Here is a 14,041-nt window from a genome sequence, read left to right as displayed (position 1 = left end):
CCCCTTTTGGTTTTGAAGTCATCTTGTAGGTTATGATCCTGCATCTTATATAATTTTTTCTTCACATTATAAATTGTTGTTTAGTTCGAGTGCGCAAACAGTTTTCATATTTATTCACCTTTAGTTTGACTTTGTTTACATTTTTTTTTTTTTAAGTTTAATATTTAGAAAATAAATATAGGATCAAATATCTGTACAGTGCATGTATTGCTTAATATTTTACAATGGATGTTAAGAATATATTTTTATGTAAGAATAAGATAAATATTCCCATCTCCAAAACAACTTCACATAGTTTTGTGTGTCATGATGATTGGGCCAGAAAACCTGTGATTTTTAGCCATGATGAGTTACTACATATTGGTATATTTTGGCACAAAACAAAAGCACTAAAACCAGGGCAACATGACAATGATAGACCACCAATTAAGGCGACATATGCAAGACACAACTAGGCGGGTGCATCAAGGATGGTAAAGCAAGGCAGCAATAAGAAATCATGTGAGCTTCAAATGATCACAACCAACATGTGCGAACCGTTAGTGGGAGAATTCTAGAAGATCAGCAGCAACTATAAGAAGCAAGAAAGGAGCAATAAAAGGCAGGAAGAATCTAGCAAACCTGAGGAGAGAATGAGCCTCTCGAATAGCTCATATATCTTGTAATTTTTCTTTTTTTAAGCTACCGTCGATTGTAATCTATCATTTGAATTCAATCAAATTTTCCTAGTACCGTTCTTCATTTAAGCCTCAATTTATCCTTCCCAGACTTCTTCTTATCATTTTGGTATCAGAGCACTTTCCTGGAGATGACACTAGCCGATCGCATGGGAATTATTGAGGGTTGAATGGAAGAAATGCAGCAAGGGTTACAAATTGGGCTCGACGCCTTGCGATCGGATTTGCGGAGACAAATGTCTCCTGTAATGGAAAAGTTCAAATGGATGATGGCCAAGTGAGAGGAACAGTAGAGAGAATGGAAAGGGGAGATGGACGAAGGGGTACGGGCACCGGAAATGACTCCCTGTTCACAAAATAGCCCTAAACTGACTGAGGCCAGTCGGGGAGTGGAAGGAACTGGGTTGGTGGGGGGAGCATGGGGACTGGAATATAGAAGCAGGAAATTGGAGCTACATGTGTTCGATGGCGAAGATCCGGATGGGTGGATTTTTAAGGTAGAAAGGTATTTCTCTATTAATCAGTTTGGGGAAGTGGAAAAGATGGAGGCCACGGTGGTGTGTGTGGAAGGTGAGGCCCTAGCGGGGTTCCAATGGGAGAAGAAGAGGAGGAAATTGTAGAACTGGGAGGAGCTTAAGCTGTCGATGCTGGAGAGGTTCCAACCATCTCAAGAGGGTACCCTGGAGGAGAAGTTTCTGGCACTTCGGCAAGAGGGTTCCTTGCGGGATTCCAAGCGACCCTTCGAGACATTCTCGGCACCTCTCGACGTTGTGTTTGAAGTTATCTTGGAAGGAAATTTCATTAGTGGGCTACAAGCAAAAATTTGGGCTGAAGTGAGGATGTTGAGGCCTAGGGGATTGGGCCAAATGATGGAAGTGGCCCAGCGCATAGAAGAAAGAAACAAGGTTATTAAGTTGGCCCAAGGAGGATTCATCCCAAATAGAGGTCAGGCATACAATCCCCAGCACTACCCTCTTCCAAATTCTTTAGGTATTTTTCCCCAAAAACACCCTCCTTTGTGAGATGTAAAGTTGCATCCACTGGGAAAATTGCCCAACCCACGCCTCCAACTTTCAAACGGTTAAGTGAGGCTGAACTATTGATAGAAAGGAGAAGGGTCTATGTTTTCGTTGTGACGAGAAATACACGGTTGGGAATAGATGCAAAAATAAAAAGTTGCAGGTGTTGATAATCCAAGATGAAGAAGGGCAGGAAACCATGGACGAAGAGCCAAATGAGGGTGGTGACAGCGAGAAGATGGAGTGTACTGAGTTTGGGGAGATGGTAGAACTATCAATGAATTAGGTGTTGGGACTAACCCCACCTCGAACAATGAAGGTAAGAGGAAAAATCGAAGGGCAAGCTGAAGTGGTTCTAATCGATTGCTGGGCTACACATAATTTTATTTCAATCGAGTTGGTGCAAAAATTGGGGCTACCTAGAACAGCCACAACCGGCTATGGAGTAATCATGGGGACAAGCCTCGCCGTTCAAGGTGCGGGAGTGTGTAAATGTGTGGTGCTATTACTTCAAAACTTGAGGTTTTCAAAGACTTCTTGCCTCTTGAATTGGGCAACTCGGATGTGATATTAAGAATGAAATGGTTGACCACCTTTGGCGGAACCCAGGTTAACTGGAAGGAGCTAACAATGAAGTTCAAAATGGGAGGCACATCCGTTAGATTGCATGGTGACCCCAGTCTAAGCAAAACGTTGGTCACTATGAAATCAATGATAAAGGCGTTAAGGGGAAAATGGAGAGGGGGTTTTGTTGGAGTTAGGGAGCATCACAGCTGAGGTTAATGAGTTATAGATTGAGATACTGGAGGCTCTAGAGCGGGTGCTAGCAAAATTTTCTAAGGTGTTCGAAGACCCTTAAAGCCTACCTCCGAGTCGCAGTAGGGATCGCTCTATTGTGTTGCAACTAGGGGTAGCACCAGTGAATGTAAGGCCCTACTGCTATTCGTATGTGCAGAAAAATGAGGTAGAGAGATTGGTTCGGGAGATGCTAGCAGTGGGTATAATAAGACTAAGCATGAGCCCTTTCTCCAGTCCGATATTATTGGTCAAGAGAAAGGATGGGAGTTGGCATTTTTGTGTAGACTACAGGGCGCTAAATTGAGTGACGGTGCCGGACAAATTCCCTATCCCAGTTATTGAGGAACTCCTTGATGAATTACATGGTGCAGCAATGTTTTCCAAACTGGATTTGAAGGCAGGGTATCACCAAATTCGGGTAAGGGAGGGAGATGTCCCGAAAACAACGTTCCAAACGCATGAAGGGCACTATGAGTTCCTCGTCACGCGTTTCGATCTGACAAGTGCCCCAGCCACTTTTCAATCACTTATGAATAAGGTTTTTAAATCTCAATTAAGGTAGTTTGTCTTGATTTTTTTTAATGATATTTTGGTCTATAGCCGCAGTATGGAAGAGCACTACATGCATCTAAAATGCGTGTTAACCTTGCTGGCTAAACATCAGTTGTATGCCAATAAAAGGAAATGTCAATTTGGACAGACTAAGATTGAATGGTTGGGCAACATCATCTCGGAGAAAGGGGTAGTTGCCGACCAAGCGAAAATTAAGGCGATGTGTGATTGGCCTAGTCCGCAGAATCTCAGAGATCTTCGTGGATTCTTGGGCTTACTGGGTACTATCGACGATTCGTGCAAGGATATGGGAAGCTAGCGTAGCCATTTAACCGAAAGGTTACGTATGGATAACTTTTATTCGGATGAGATAGCTGAGGCCTTGTTCCAAAGGTTGAAGGAAGCTATGGTTTCAGTGCCTGTGTTAGCATTACCAGATTTTAGCAAGTCGTTTATTGTGGAGACTAATGCTTCCGAGCATGGACTCGGGGCAGTTTTGATACAAGAACGTTCAATAGCTTATTTCAGCCATGCACTAAATCTTCACAGCTGTAGCAAGTCAGTGTATGAAAGGGAGTTGAAGTTTCTGATGGAACAGCGTATGGTCAATTCCGATTATAAAAAATGGTTGGTTAAACTGATGGGATATCACTTCGACATACAGTATTGGCCGGGCCTCGAAAACAAGGCAGCAAACGTGTTGTCAAGGATAAATTAAATTCTGCCGTTGAATTGATGGCGATAACAGTCCCGAAGATGCTATCGCTAGAAAGGCTGATAGAGGAGGTAAGGGCTGATTAAGGCTTAGGGAAAATTGTGGATGATATAGAGGCAAACCGAATATCCCACCCTGGGTATTCGATGTCGCATGGGCAATTGCTATTCAAAGGACGATTGGTGATTCCAGAAGGGTCTGCCTTGGTGCCTTTATTGATACACGAAGGCCACGACGGGAGTATTGGAGGGCACTTTGGGTTCCTAAAAACCTACATGCGTTTGGCGGTGGTGGACCGATTAAGCAAATATGCACATTTTGTGGGTTTGAAGCATCCCTTCACAGCTGGTGTCGTTGCAATTTCATTTATTAAAGAGGTGGTAAGCTTACATGGAGTGCCAAAGTCCATAGTGTCAGATCGTGATAAGGTTTTTATGAGTAACTTTTGGGAGGAGATATTTCGCCTGCACGGAACTAAACTCAATCGGAGCATCACTTACCACCCTCAATCGGATGGACAATCCGAAGTGGTGAATCGCACACTGGAGACTGGAGACGTATTTACGTTTTTTTTTGCTTCAACCATACCCAGAGCTTGGTGCAGTTGGCTTTCATGGTCAGAATTATGGTACAACACTTCGTATCATGTTTCCTCTAAATCCACACCATTTCAGATTGTTTGTGGAAGAGAACCTCCCGCATTGGTGTGATTTGAAAAGGGTTCAACCATAGAAAAACAATCATTGGAAAGAGAACAGGTTTTAGAGGAACTCAAAGAGCAATTACTTAGAGCACAGTCCAAAATGAAGATCAGTGTTGATGCTAAAAGGTGCGAAGTACACTTTGAGGTTGGTGACCAAGTACTTCTCAAGATTCAGCGCTATAGGCAAAAATTCCTGGCAGCTCGACCTAATGGGAAGCTGGCTTCAAGATTTTATGGGCCTTTTACGGTGGTATAGAAGGTAGGGTAGGTGGCTTACTGCCTGAATCTGCCTCCCACAGCTCACATCCACCTTGTGTTCCATATGTCCCAGCTAAGAAAGGCAGTGGGGGCGTTTCAAGCAGTGGAGGAATTACCCTCACAACTGAGTGAGGAGTTGGAATTGTCGGTGGAACCGGGGGCGGTGCTTGGGATAAGGCCAGGTACTGCGATTAATATCCGCGGCAATGACCTTCTGATTCAATGGAAGGGAATGCCTCCCTTGGAAGCAACTTGGGAACCCTATGACTTAATCAATCAACAGTTTCCCTCCTTTCACCTTGAGGACAAGGTGAAACTTCAAGGGAAGGGTAATGATAGACCACCAATTAAGGTGACATATGCAAGACACAACCAGGCGGGGCAGGGCAGGGGAGGGGAGGGCAGGGGCAGCAAGGATGTTAAAGCAGGGCAGCAATAAGAAATCACGTGAACTTCAAATGATCACAACCAACAGCATGTGCAGACCGTTAGTGGGAGAATTCTAGAAGATCAGCAGCAACTATAAGAAGCAAGAAAAGAGCAATAAAAGGCAGGAAGAATCTAGCAAACCTGAGGAGAGAATGAACCTCTCGAATAGCTCATATATCTTGTAATTTTTCTTTTTTCAGCTACAGTCGATTGTAATCAATCATTTGAATTCAATCAAATTTTCCCAGTACTGTTCTTCATTTAAGCCTCAATTTATCCTTCCCAGACTTCTTCCTATCAGACAACTGCTGACAATGCTGGTATTTCTGCACGTCTGTGAACATGTCCTCTGAACCCACTGTTGCCCTGAGATGTTCAGTGGACAAAGAGCCTACTTCTTTTGGGGTGTTGCAACATATGCTTGTCTTGGTTTATACTTGTAGACTTTCTTGTCCGTCAAGCAGCATCAGGCCATTTTGTTTGGGCCTGTGCATAATTAAATCCCGCTGTGAAGTGAAGATGTATTTCAAGGTGGGAAACATCCTGCAAAACTACATGTGGCAAATACCTCAGCCATCTTAGCCCGATCTAGTGAGAGCTCGTACGTGGAGGGGACTTATTATGTGCTGAAAAGAATTTTTTCTGAAGACGAACTTTTGAGAGCCATAAAAGGGGCTCAAGAATGATTTCTTTGGATCTTATCACCTGGGAAATTACTCTGGCCCCGCTCTATGTATATCACAAGCATAGAGGCCACCCATCCCTCCAATCCAGCCTTCCAAAACCTATCCATTAATATATAGAAAAAGAAAATCCACATAGTAGGCCGCATCTTTAATCTATTGCTCATGTTTGACCAACATAATCCCTTCATTTTTCTCTTTTAATGTGTTATTTCTTTTTCTTTGTTTTTATAACTGTTTCTACTATAAAATTATTCCATTACCTTTTCATGGTTAATCTGCAAAGCTTATTAAGCAAAATAGCTGAATGAAAGTGGTCTTTATGAGCTAAAAATGGAGGCACTTGAGAGGAAAATCAAGCCTAGTTGATTGAGTTCTGTTGGTTTGATTTGGTTTGGGGTGTCTTCCCTTTTGTTTCCAACATCAAATGCATGAAACGGTTGACATCAGGATATGTAATTTATCCTAATTGTACTTTTGTTTCTAGCTCATGTATTTATTTATTTATTGTTGCAAGTGTTAACCTATGTGAAAATGTATGAATATAGAGTAATGGATCAGAAATGGTCTCTGTTGATAGTACATACACACTTCATCTCTCAGGATAAAATTCTCAAGTCACTTCACACAGAAATATATATATTTTTTTGTCTTCATTTAGGAATTCAAAAGACATGCCAGGCTTGAAGTTTTTTCTGAACTCTAGTTAGCCTGCAAGTAATTTAGCTTTGGGTAATTAGGGAATAGGGACCATGTCGGGGTTATATTGGTACTTTTGAGAACATAGCCAAGCCTTGCAGATTGCTATCTAGACCCTGAATGGGTAGAGTTGAAATCTTATGGTCTGCTTAAATGATAATTCATCTGAGACTTGTTTGTTATGCTTACGTAACGACATAGCCTTTGAAGCCTTCCAGATTCGCTGTTGACTTGTATACTTCTAAAATCAGTATTTGTGAGCATGTGACCATTTTTTTTCTCTGGTTTATACTTCATACTCGATTCAATAACGAAGTAACTTATCATAGATATTTGTAAAATCAGTATTTGTAAGCAAATGGGAATAACTTATGTTTAGTTTGGTGCTTATATTTCTTATATTTGTGTGAGGATTTCGCAAGTAACAATTTTCTGTTTTTATTCAGGGTGCTGAACTTGCTGCAAAGGAAGGAAACAGTGCTGCAGCTTTGGCAGCTTGTAGGACATTGGCTGAAGAGCTCACTGAAATGAGATTTCCAGCTCCTAGAATTCTTGCATTTAAGGTACTCCATTTTTCTTTCTGGAAACACACTTCCATTTGAGCCCTGGATTCTCTTTGCAGTACTGGATTTTTTAAATTTTTTTATAAACCAAGATTCTGAGTGGTTCTGGTTTCCTACAGGAGGGAAGCTCTCAGGCTCGATATTTTGTTTCTCGACTGATACCAGCACACAAGGATCCCCCTTACGAGCAAGTATGTACTAATTAAGTTGCAATTTATTTGGAGCCTTTTTAGTTTGTTTATCCTAGAATTTAGTTTTCTGGAGTGAAATATAAAACTTGTCAATCATCATTAGAACATTCTCGTTTGTCTTGTGATAAAAAAAAACTCAAATGTTCTAACTTATGACTGCAGGAGGCAAGATTTCCTCAGCTTCGAACTTTGACTACAGAGCAGCGAACTAAACTAAAGAGTAATTTTATTCATTTTGATGATCCTAGCTTCTGTGAGTGGATGAGGAGCTTGAAAATATTGCCACCAGAACCAAGCTGAGAAATGCCGAAATCCTTTTCTTTTGATATACTCAATTTTTAATCGTTGCCCTTTTCGTAGATATTTGTAATTGAAGCTTTTCATACCATGTGGAACATAGATGCTTACCAGTTAATCATAATCTTTCTCGATCCAATTTTTTATGGCTTTTAATTGCTCTAAACGTGATACAAATGTGTATGGCCTCTGTCTCTCCCTATCCCTCCCCAGCCTTTTACATGCTTTTTGAAGGGCAATCTTCACGTTGAATATGATCCGACTGTATCCTGCCTCTTCAGTTTAGTGCTATCATTTGTTGTTGGGTAATCCTATGCATCGTGCAATTATTTCTGCATTTTGTATCTGATGCAGATTGGCAATTATCAAGATTTTGGATGGGATTGTAGTTAGATTCCTGCTTATTGATTGTAAAAGTTGTCTAGTGTCATTCAGTTACTCTTGCAGAGGTTGACATATTATTATTGTTATTTCTGCTTAAGATTCAATCAGTGATTCTGCTTAAGATTCAATCAGTGCTGATCACTCGACCCCGACCAAACAATATTTTCGTCGTTGCTATTATGTGCATGAAAGATTGCTCACATTTTTTTAGGTCAACAGCTTCCTGGACAGGGTTTGAGGTAAATTCTCTGAGTCTCCGTGTTCATGCAAATGCAGCACCTTTTGCTTGTAAATTGCTGTGATATATGCCTCTTTGTTCGTATACTGAAAATTGAATCTTCATCGATATTTTCTTTTAGTAAAACAAAAGTGACTTTGATTACTCATTGTTTGTGCTTCTACACAAACACAAGATTCCTTTACTTTGTGGAATACACGACTCATAACCCCATTTAATTCCTTCTACTCACAGCTAGATTCCGTAAGAAGTTGACCCATATTTAAATATGTGACCACATCAATTAATGAAGCATATTTTTATCATTTTATTTCTGTTTGTGTATAAAATGCATTCGTTTATGTGTTCGTAAAATTAATCGCGTGGATAAAAAATGAATAGTGTTTATAATTTTGAGTGGAAATTCAATCCCATTTTGTCTTTTATTTTTTTTGCATAATAAGCAGCCGGCCACTTATATGTTAGAATAGTGTCTGGCCATGCAATGCATGGCTTGAATTTTCTTGAAGGTGATATTATTGTGGTGACTTACTTGAGTATTGAGTATTTATGAGAGAGAATTATATTGAATGAATTTTTGGGAAGCAAAAAAAGTATTTAGTTGATTTTCTTCAATAAATAGAAAAAAATAATACATTTTCAGAGAGAATTTCTTTACTCTCTTTCTTCTTTTACATGAGAAACAGAAAATGGAGCTTTCTTAAAAAGAAAAATATATTAAAGCAATCTTTCTAAAAAAGAGAAAAAAAAATAAATATGACATGTAAAGTATCTATATTTTATTCATCATCAACCATAAAATATGAACTATAAAGCAAACAAAGCTAACACTATATTTTTATTTTCACATATGAGAAATAGGGAAGATGGGAAAATAAAGAGTTGAGCATTTGTAATAGAAGAGTATACAAGAAGTGATAATTGAAAGTAAACCACAACATCCATTATCCATAGATTGAATGTTTTACATATATAGTATTTAAACACTCAGTAATTCTAAAAAAGATTGATTGAAATAGATGTTGCCAATTTTTAATTTTTGGTTCATTTGATTCGGGAGGTAAAATCAATGGAACTTCTTCTAGTAGTGACTTTGATGAAAAATAATCCTTCATGTTGATGTCCTCCTGTTTCACTTAGAATTTTTATAATGTCTATCACTTTGCTTCTTCCCATCTAATAAGTTAAAACCATGTGGTGTTGTTGCATAAGTAATGGTAATTTCTGTTTAGTAAAAAAAATTCACAAGTAGAAACAAGTATGAAAGTCCAACCTTTTCATGGTTCCAATGCTGAATGAAGTGCCGGGCAATGTCTCTACAAGATGATCCTCAAAGAGTACAATGAACATTGTGTCGTGGTATATGAGGATATTTCTTTTGGTTGAATTCATCTTTCACAGCATTTTCCAAAAAATTTGGTTCCGGTTCTGTATAAAATTCAAAGGAGTTAATATATATATATATATATATATATATATATATATATATATATATATACACCATAGTGGACATCCTCCTAGAATACCTGCTACAAATTATAGTGATAAAGAAAGAAATTATATAGCTAGAGGAAAAGTTAGACCATTAGAACCTAAAATAGAATTCCAGACACCTCATAAACCACAATTATTAAATATTACAGCACATGATCCCCAGATGTGGAATAATACAATAGAAGTTTGGAAAAATACAAAATTGGCTTTTAGTTACTTACCTAGTAGGTCTATTTATGGGACGATGCTATGATTTCTCTATTTAAGATACGTTTTATATTCACTATCGAAATTTGTAGCATATGGTTCAAGAATCAATAAATTAAAAACAGATGTAGTATTGTGATTAAATCTATTAACCAATTGAAGTTTGACTATTGAGATGTTGACATAAAATATTTCATATATTCCAATTGATTGAAGTTTGTTATTAATTCTAAGTTTCAATAGTTGTCTATAGATCTTACACATTTTAATGAAAAAAAAAATATGTACCTTAGATTATAGTAGTTTTTTTAGGCTATAGAAAAGGAGGGAAATCACCTATTTTGTGCTCAGTTGTGTCATATTGGCCAAAGCATAAATTTAGTCCTTCAATAAAGCAGATGTTGCAATCCATAATGATAAGCTTTCCATGGTTCAACCTACATGTAGCAAATATTTTATAGTTAGTAATTCGAATAAAAAATAAGTACACAAAAATTTTAAATGTGTACATAAATAGGAATCTCCACTTAATCCCAAATGATTTTTTTTTTTTTTTTTTAGTTTATGAATAGCGTACCACAAGTCAAGTCCAGTTGAGAAATGGTTAGGATATCGTAAAACCTAACATTTTCATGAATGTGAAAAAGCATTCTTTTACTATATGAGCTGTTAATTTTTGAAGCACGAGAAAATTTCTTGGTTATGCTATTTTGGGCTTTGCTACAACCAATGAAGAATTGTCTTGATTATATGGATTATAACTATGAGAAATGACTAATAATAATTTTTATTGCAGTTGGATTAATTCAAATTACACATTCTTGAAGAATAAAGCTATTGTTATTCTAGATGATGAAGTACTTTGTAAATTTTTTTTTTTTTTAAAGTATTATACATTGAATAATATTTATTAGTTGCTGCTTTCATGACAAGCCACTTTATACGATGCAAAGTTACAAGTTGCACACAGCCTTATAATCTCTGAAATACTAACCCTATTTCAGGACCCCCCCTCTTTTGGTATCAGAGCTTATTACGGTACTGGTTATTTCAGAACACTTGCATACAGAAAGCAGTATATTACTAGAAAAGTCCTTCGCAATAGAGTCTATCTTTTTGGGTAGTTTCTCTCCATGTACTTAAGGAAAACAAATTATGAGAAATAAGCTTTACCACATTATTGCAGCATTATTCCAAAATAGAACTTTAAAGGAGAAAAATAATTAATACACTCAGTCATCCATTAGTCACAATCTTCATCATATTTTCCTCTGCCTCCGTGAACTTCTTTTGAGCATTTTTCATCACACTTTGAGCCTTAGCCAGTTCAGTCTTCACTGTAATTTTTGCATCGGATAATTTTACACGCATCTCATCAAAAAAATTTTCAATCTATCTAAGTTTATTAGAGTAGAAACTATGACAATGATCTTATAACATTATAAAAATAAAAGGAAAACCTTACAAAATAATACATTTTTTAGCAAATTCTGGCTCAATTCCAATAGCCTTTTTCAAATTATCTTTCTGCTTGGAGGGAGAGCTACTATCAACATTTCAAACGATTTCTTGCCATCTGCTAAAACAGATGCATGAGCAGTCTTTTTAAGTTTAAACTTCAATTCAATAGTAGTTTTAGCTTGTTCGTAGATGGAAACTTATTCATTTTCTAGAATGAGAAAACCTATGTGTTGTTGATGGTTATATGGCTATAAATAAAAAATAACTTATATAATGAAAACAGAATTTCAATAACAAACATGTAAGACATAAATAACGTGCACAGAGGCTTACCATATTTTTTATGTGAATAAATTCCTTAGCATTGATCATGCCCCAGTTTTCATAAACGAGCTGTGTTATTAGCTTAAATAAGTGAACAACATGAAAATGAAAATATAACAAAACTCTTACTATTGTTCTCTCCAGTAATAGTGATATGAAAATGCTACGTAGTGATTTTTTAACTGCATTCTAGAACTAATCTCGTGACTGAATAAATTTTTTTATTACATGACTATTGTGATTTACATATCTATGACAATTACTAAAAATTTATGAGAAGATTACCTCAAGAACCTGAATTGTCACTATCACAATGCAAATATTGCCATCAACATTTATTTTATGATGCCTAGCTTGCTCGAGTAATTACTGCATCTACTTAGTAGGATAGATCAAACAAAAATAAAATAACTTTTTCACTTGCCGTTAAAGCAAAGAAATCTAAACGAAAACTATAAATTTTATGAAAGATCATAGTAAAATTGTAAGGCAGAAGTGACTTGTATAATCAATCTCAAATGGACATTAACACCCATTTATTCTTCTTTAATTTATTCGAAGGGAAACATTTTCCTGAGAGAAAATAAAATATTATTTAAATTGCAAAGTCAAAAATTTATAATTAGTCATTTAACATTTCTTCTTATAGCTGCAAAAATAATAATAATAATAATAATAGTAGTAGTAGTAGTAGTAGTAGTAGTAGTAGTAGTAGTAGTAGTAGTAATTATTAACGATTAAATTAATTTTCAATTAAATAAATTCTAAGTATTTCTTCAATTAAGAAATAAATGGAAAAAAAATTAACGAAGCAATCTAACCTTTGGGCCAATCTGCCACAATTCTGCCTAAAGCATTCTTTTCACTAATCAACAATTTTGACAGAGAAAGAGGCATTGTTTCCTGTCTATGGTAACTCGCCCCATGTAAGGACTGCACAAATTTTTGAATGATCAGATTTTAATTCTGACGGCATTTCTTTCATCTAAATCCTTCATCTCTTTTAAACTCATCACTTCCAACATTTTCACCATTTATTTTCTTATCATTCTGGTTATACAGCTGTTGGTGATGATGCACAGCGCTAATGGCGTCATTTTTTGACCATTCAGATCGGTCCAATTGGCTAAGTTAACGGTGAACAGCTAACAAGGATTATGATAAAAAATTTAGAACTCCTGTAGTAAACGGAGAAATTTTTTGTTTTTAAGCAGAGATAAAAAATTAATTCACACAATTAGTGGTAAGGATAAAGAACTTCAATGTTGTTTGACAACAATATAAAAGTTGGAGGAGATTCTTAAATCTGGAATTCACGAAGCATTGAAGTAGCAAGAAATGATTGATTTGGATTTTAGGTTTGAATTGAACTGTATGTATGTTATGAATAATCCTTCTTGTCAGATAAAGGTTGAAATATCTTTAGTAAATTTAGTTGCAACGGTAAAAGCACACCAAAAAAAAAATAAAAATTAAACAAGCATTTAAAACCTTTTACAAACTAAAGGGGAAAAAAAGGCAAAAAATATAAGAAATCCAACATCATCCCCATTAACTTAGTAAAAGAAACAAAATGGTTACACAACCTTCATCGCAATTAAGACACAGCTAGGAAAGATCACAAAGCATTGCTTCCTCGGATGTCTTAGTTGTTCTCTTTAAGCCAGTGTCTTCAATTTGAAGAACAAATTTGCTACCTTTGGACTTGGCTGAAGACATCTTGTAGCTGAGCTCTATCGTAGAGTTCAAATAATAAAAGTGTTAATTAATGTAATAGATAAATGTGTAATGGGAAAAGTGAAAAAAGCATAACAAGTAATTTAGTAGATTTACCAACCTTATTGAGAAATTATTGATGCTAACCGTCATCAAAATACAATAATTTGCTCCTTTATAAAATATGACTTCCAACACTTTGAAATCTTATGTGTTAAGTAGTGTCTCATATTTATTATCGAACAACCTACATTTTTTTTCCATGTACAGAAATATTTAAAATAAACAATTTTAAAGATATGAATATAAGATTATACATTGAATATTGATAGAAGAATCTTACTGTATTTTGATAATTCGTTAGAACTAGACTAAATAGGGACATAAAAAATATTCATTTTGACAGATATCTGTTCCAATTTTTTGTGTATGTACAAATTTATCTTTTTTGGTGAAACTGCTTCTAATGGATATCCGAAAATGAAACATTCTATGTATTTGAGAAGGAAAACTCCAGAATTTGGCCTATAGAAAAGATAGTTTAAAGTTAGATTATATTAATACTGTATGTAAATATAACATTAAATTAAATAAAAAATTAAATATTATAGTAAATTGTGAAGATGCTTATCC

The 14,041-nt window shown here is 36.2% G+C and overlaps 1 protein-coding gene across 3 annotated transcripts in view; it reads left to right on the top strand.

Moving 5' to 3' along the window:
• The window catches only part of LOC111405700 (protein transport protein SEC23-like), an 11,560-nt gene extending 3,825 nt beyond the window's left edge, over positions 1-7,735 (top strand). For all 3 annotated transcript variants that reach the window (XM_023034698.1, XM_023034700.1, XM_023034699.1), the window contains 3 exons: positions 6,980-7,096; positions 7,216-7,287; positions 7,450-7,735. In XM_023034698.1, coding sequence (XP_022890466.1) covers positions 6,980-7,096; positions 7,216-7,287; positions 7,450-7,587 — 327 coding nt within the window. In that variant the 3' untranslated portion in view covers positions 7,588-7,735. The remainder of the gene's footprint in view (positions 1-6,979; positions 7,097-7,215; positions 7,288-7,449) is intronic.
• The last annotated feature ends 6,306 nt before the right edge of the window (positions 7,736-14,041 follow it).

The sequence above is a fragment of the Olea europaea genome, chromosome 12 (assembly GCF_002742605.1).
Source record: "Olea europaea var. sylvestris chromosome 12, O_europaea_v1, whole genome shotgun sequence".
In the NCBI taxonomy this organism is placed as follows: domain Eukaryota; kingdom Viridiplantae; phylum Streptophyta; class Magnoliopsida; order Lamiales; family Oleaceae; genus Olea; species Olea europaea.
The sequence above is the reverse complement of the archived record's forward strand: the minus strand, read 5'-3'. Positions and strand labels throughout refer to the sequence as shown.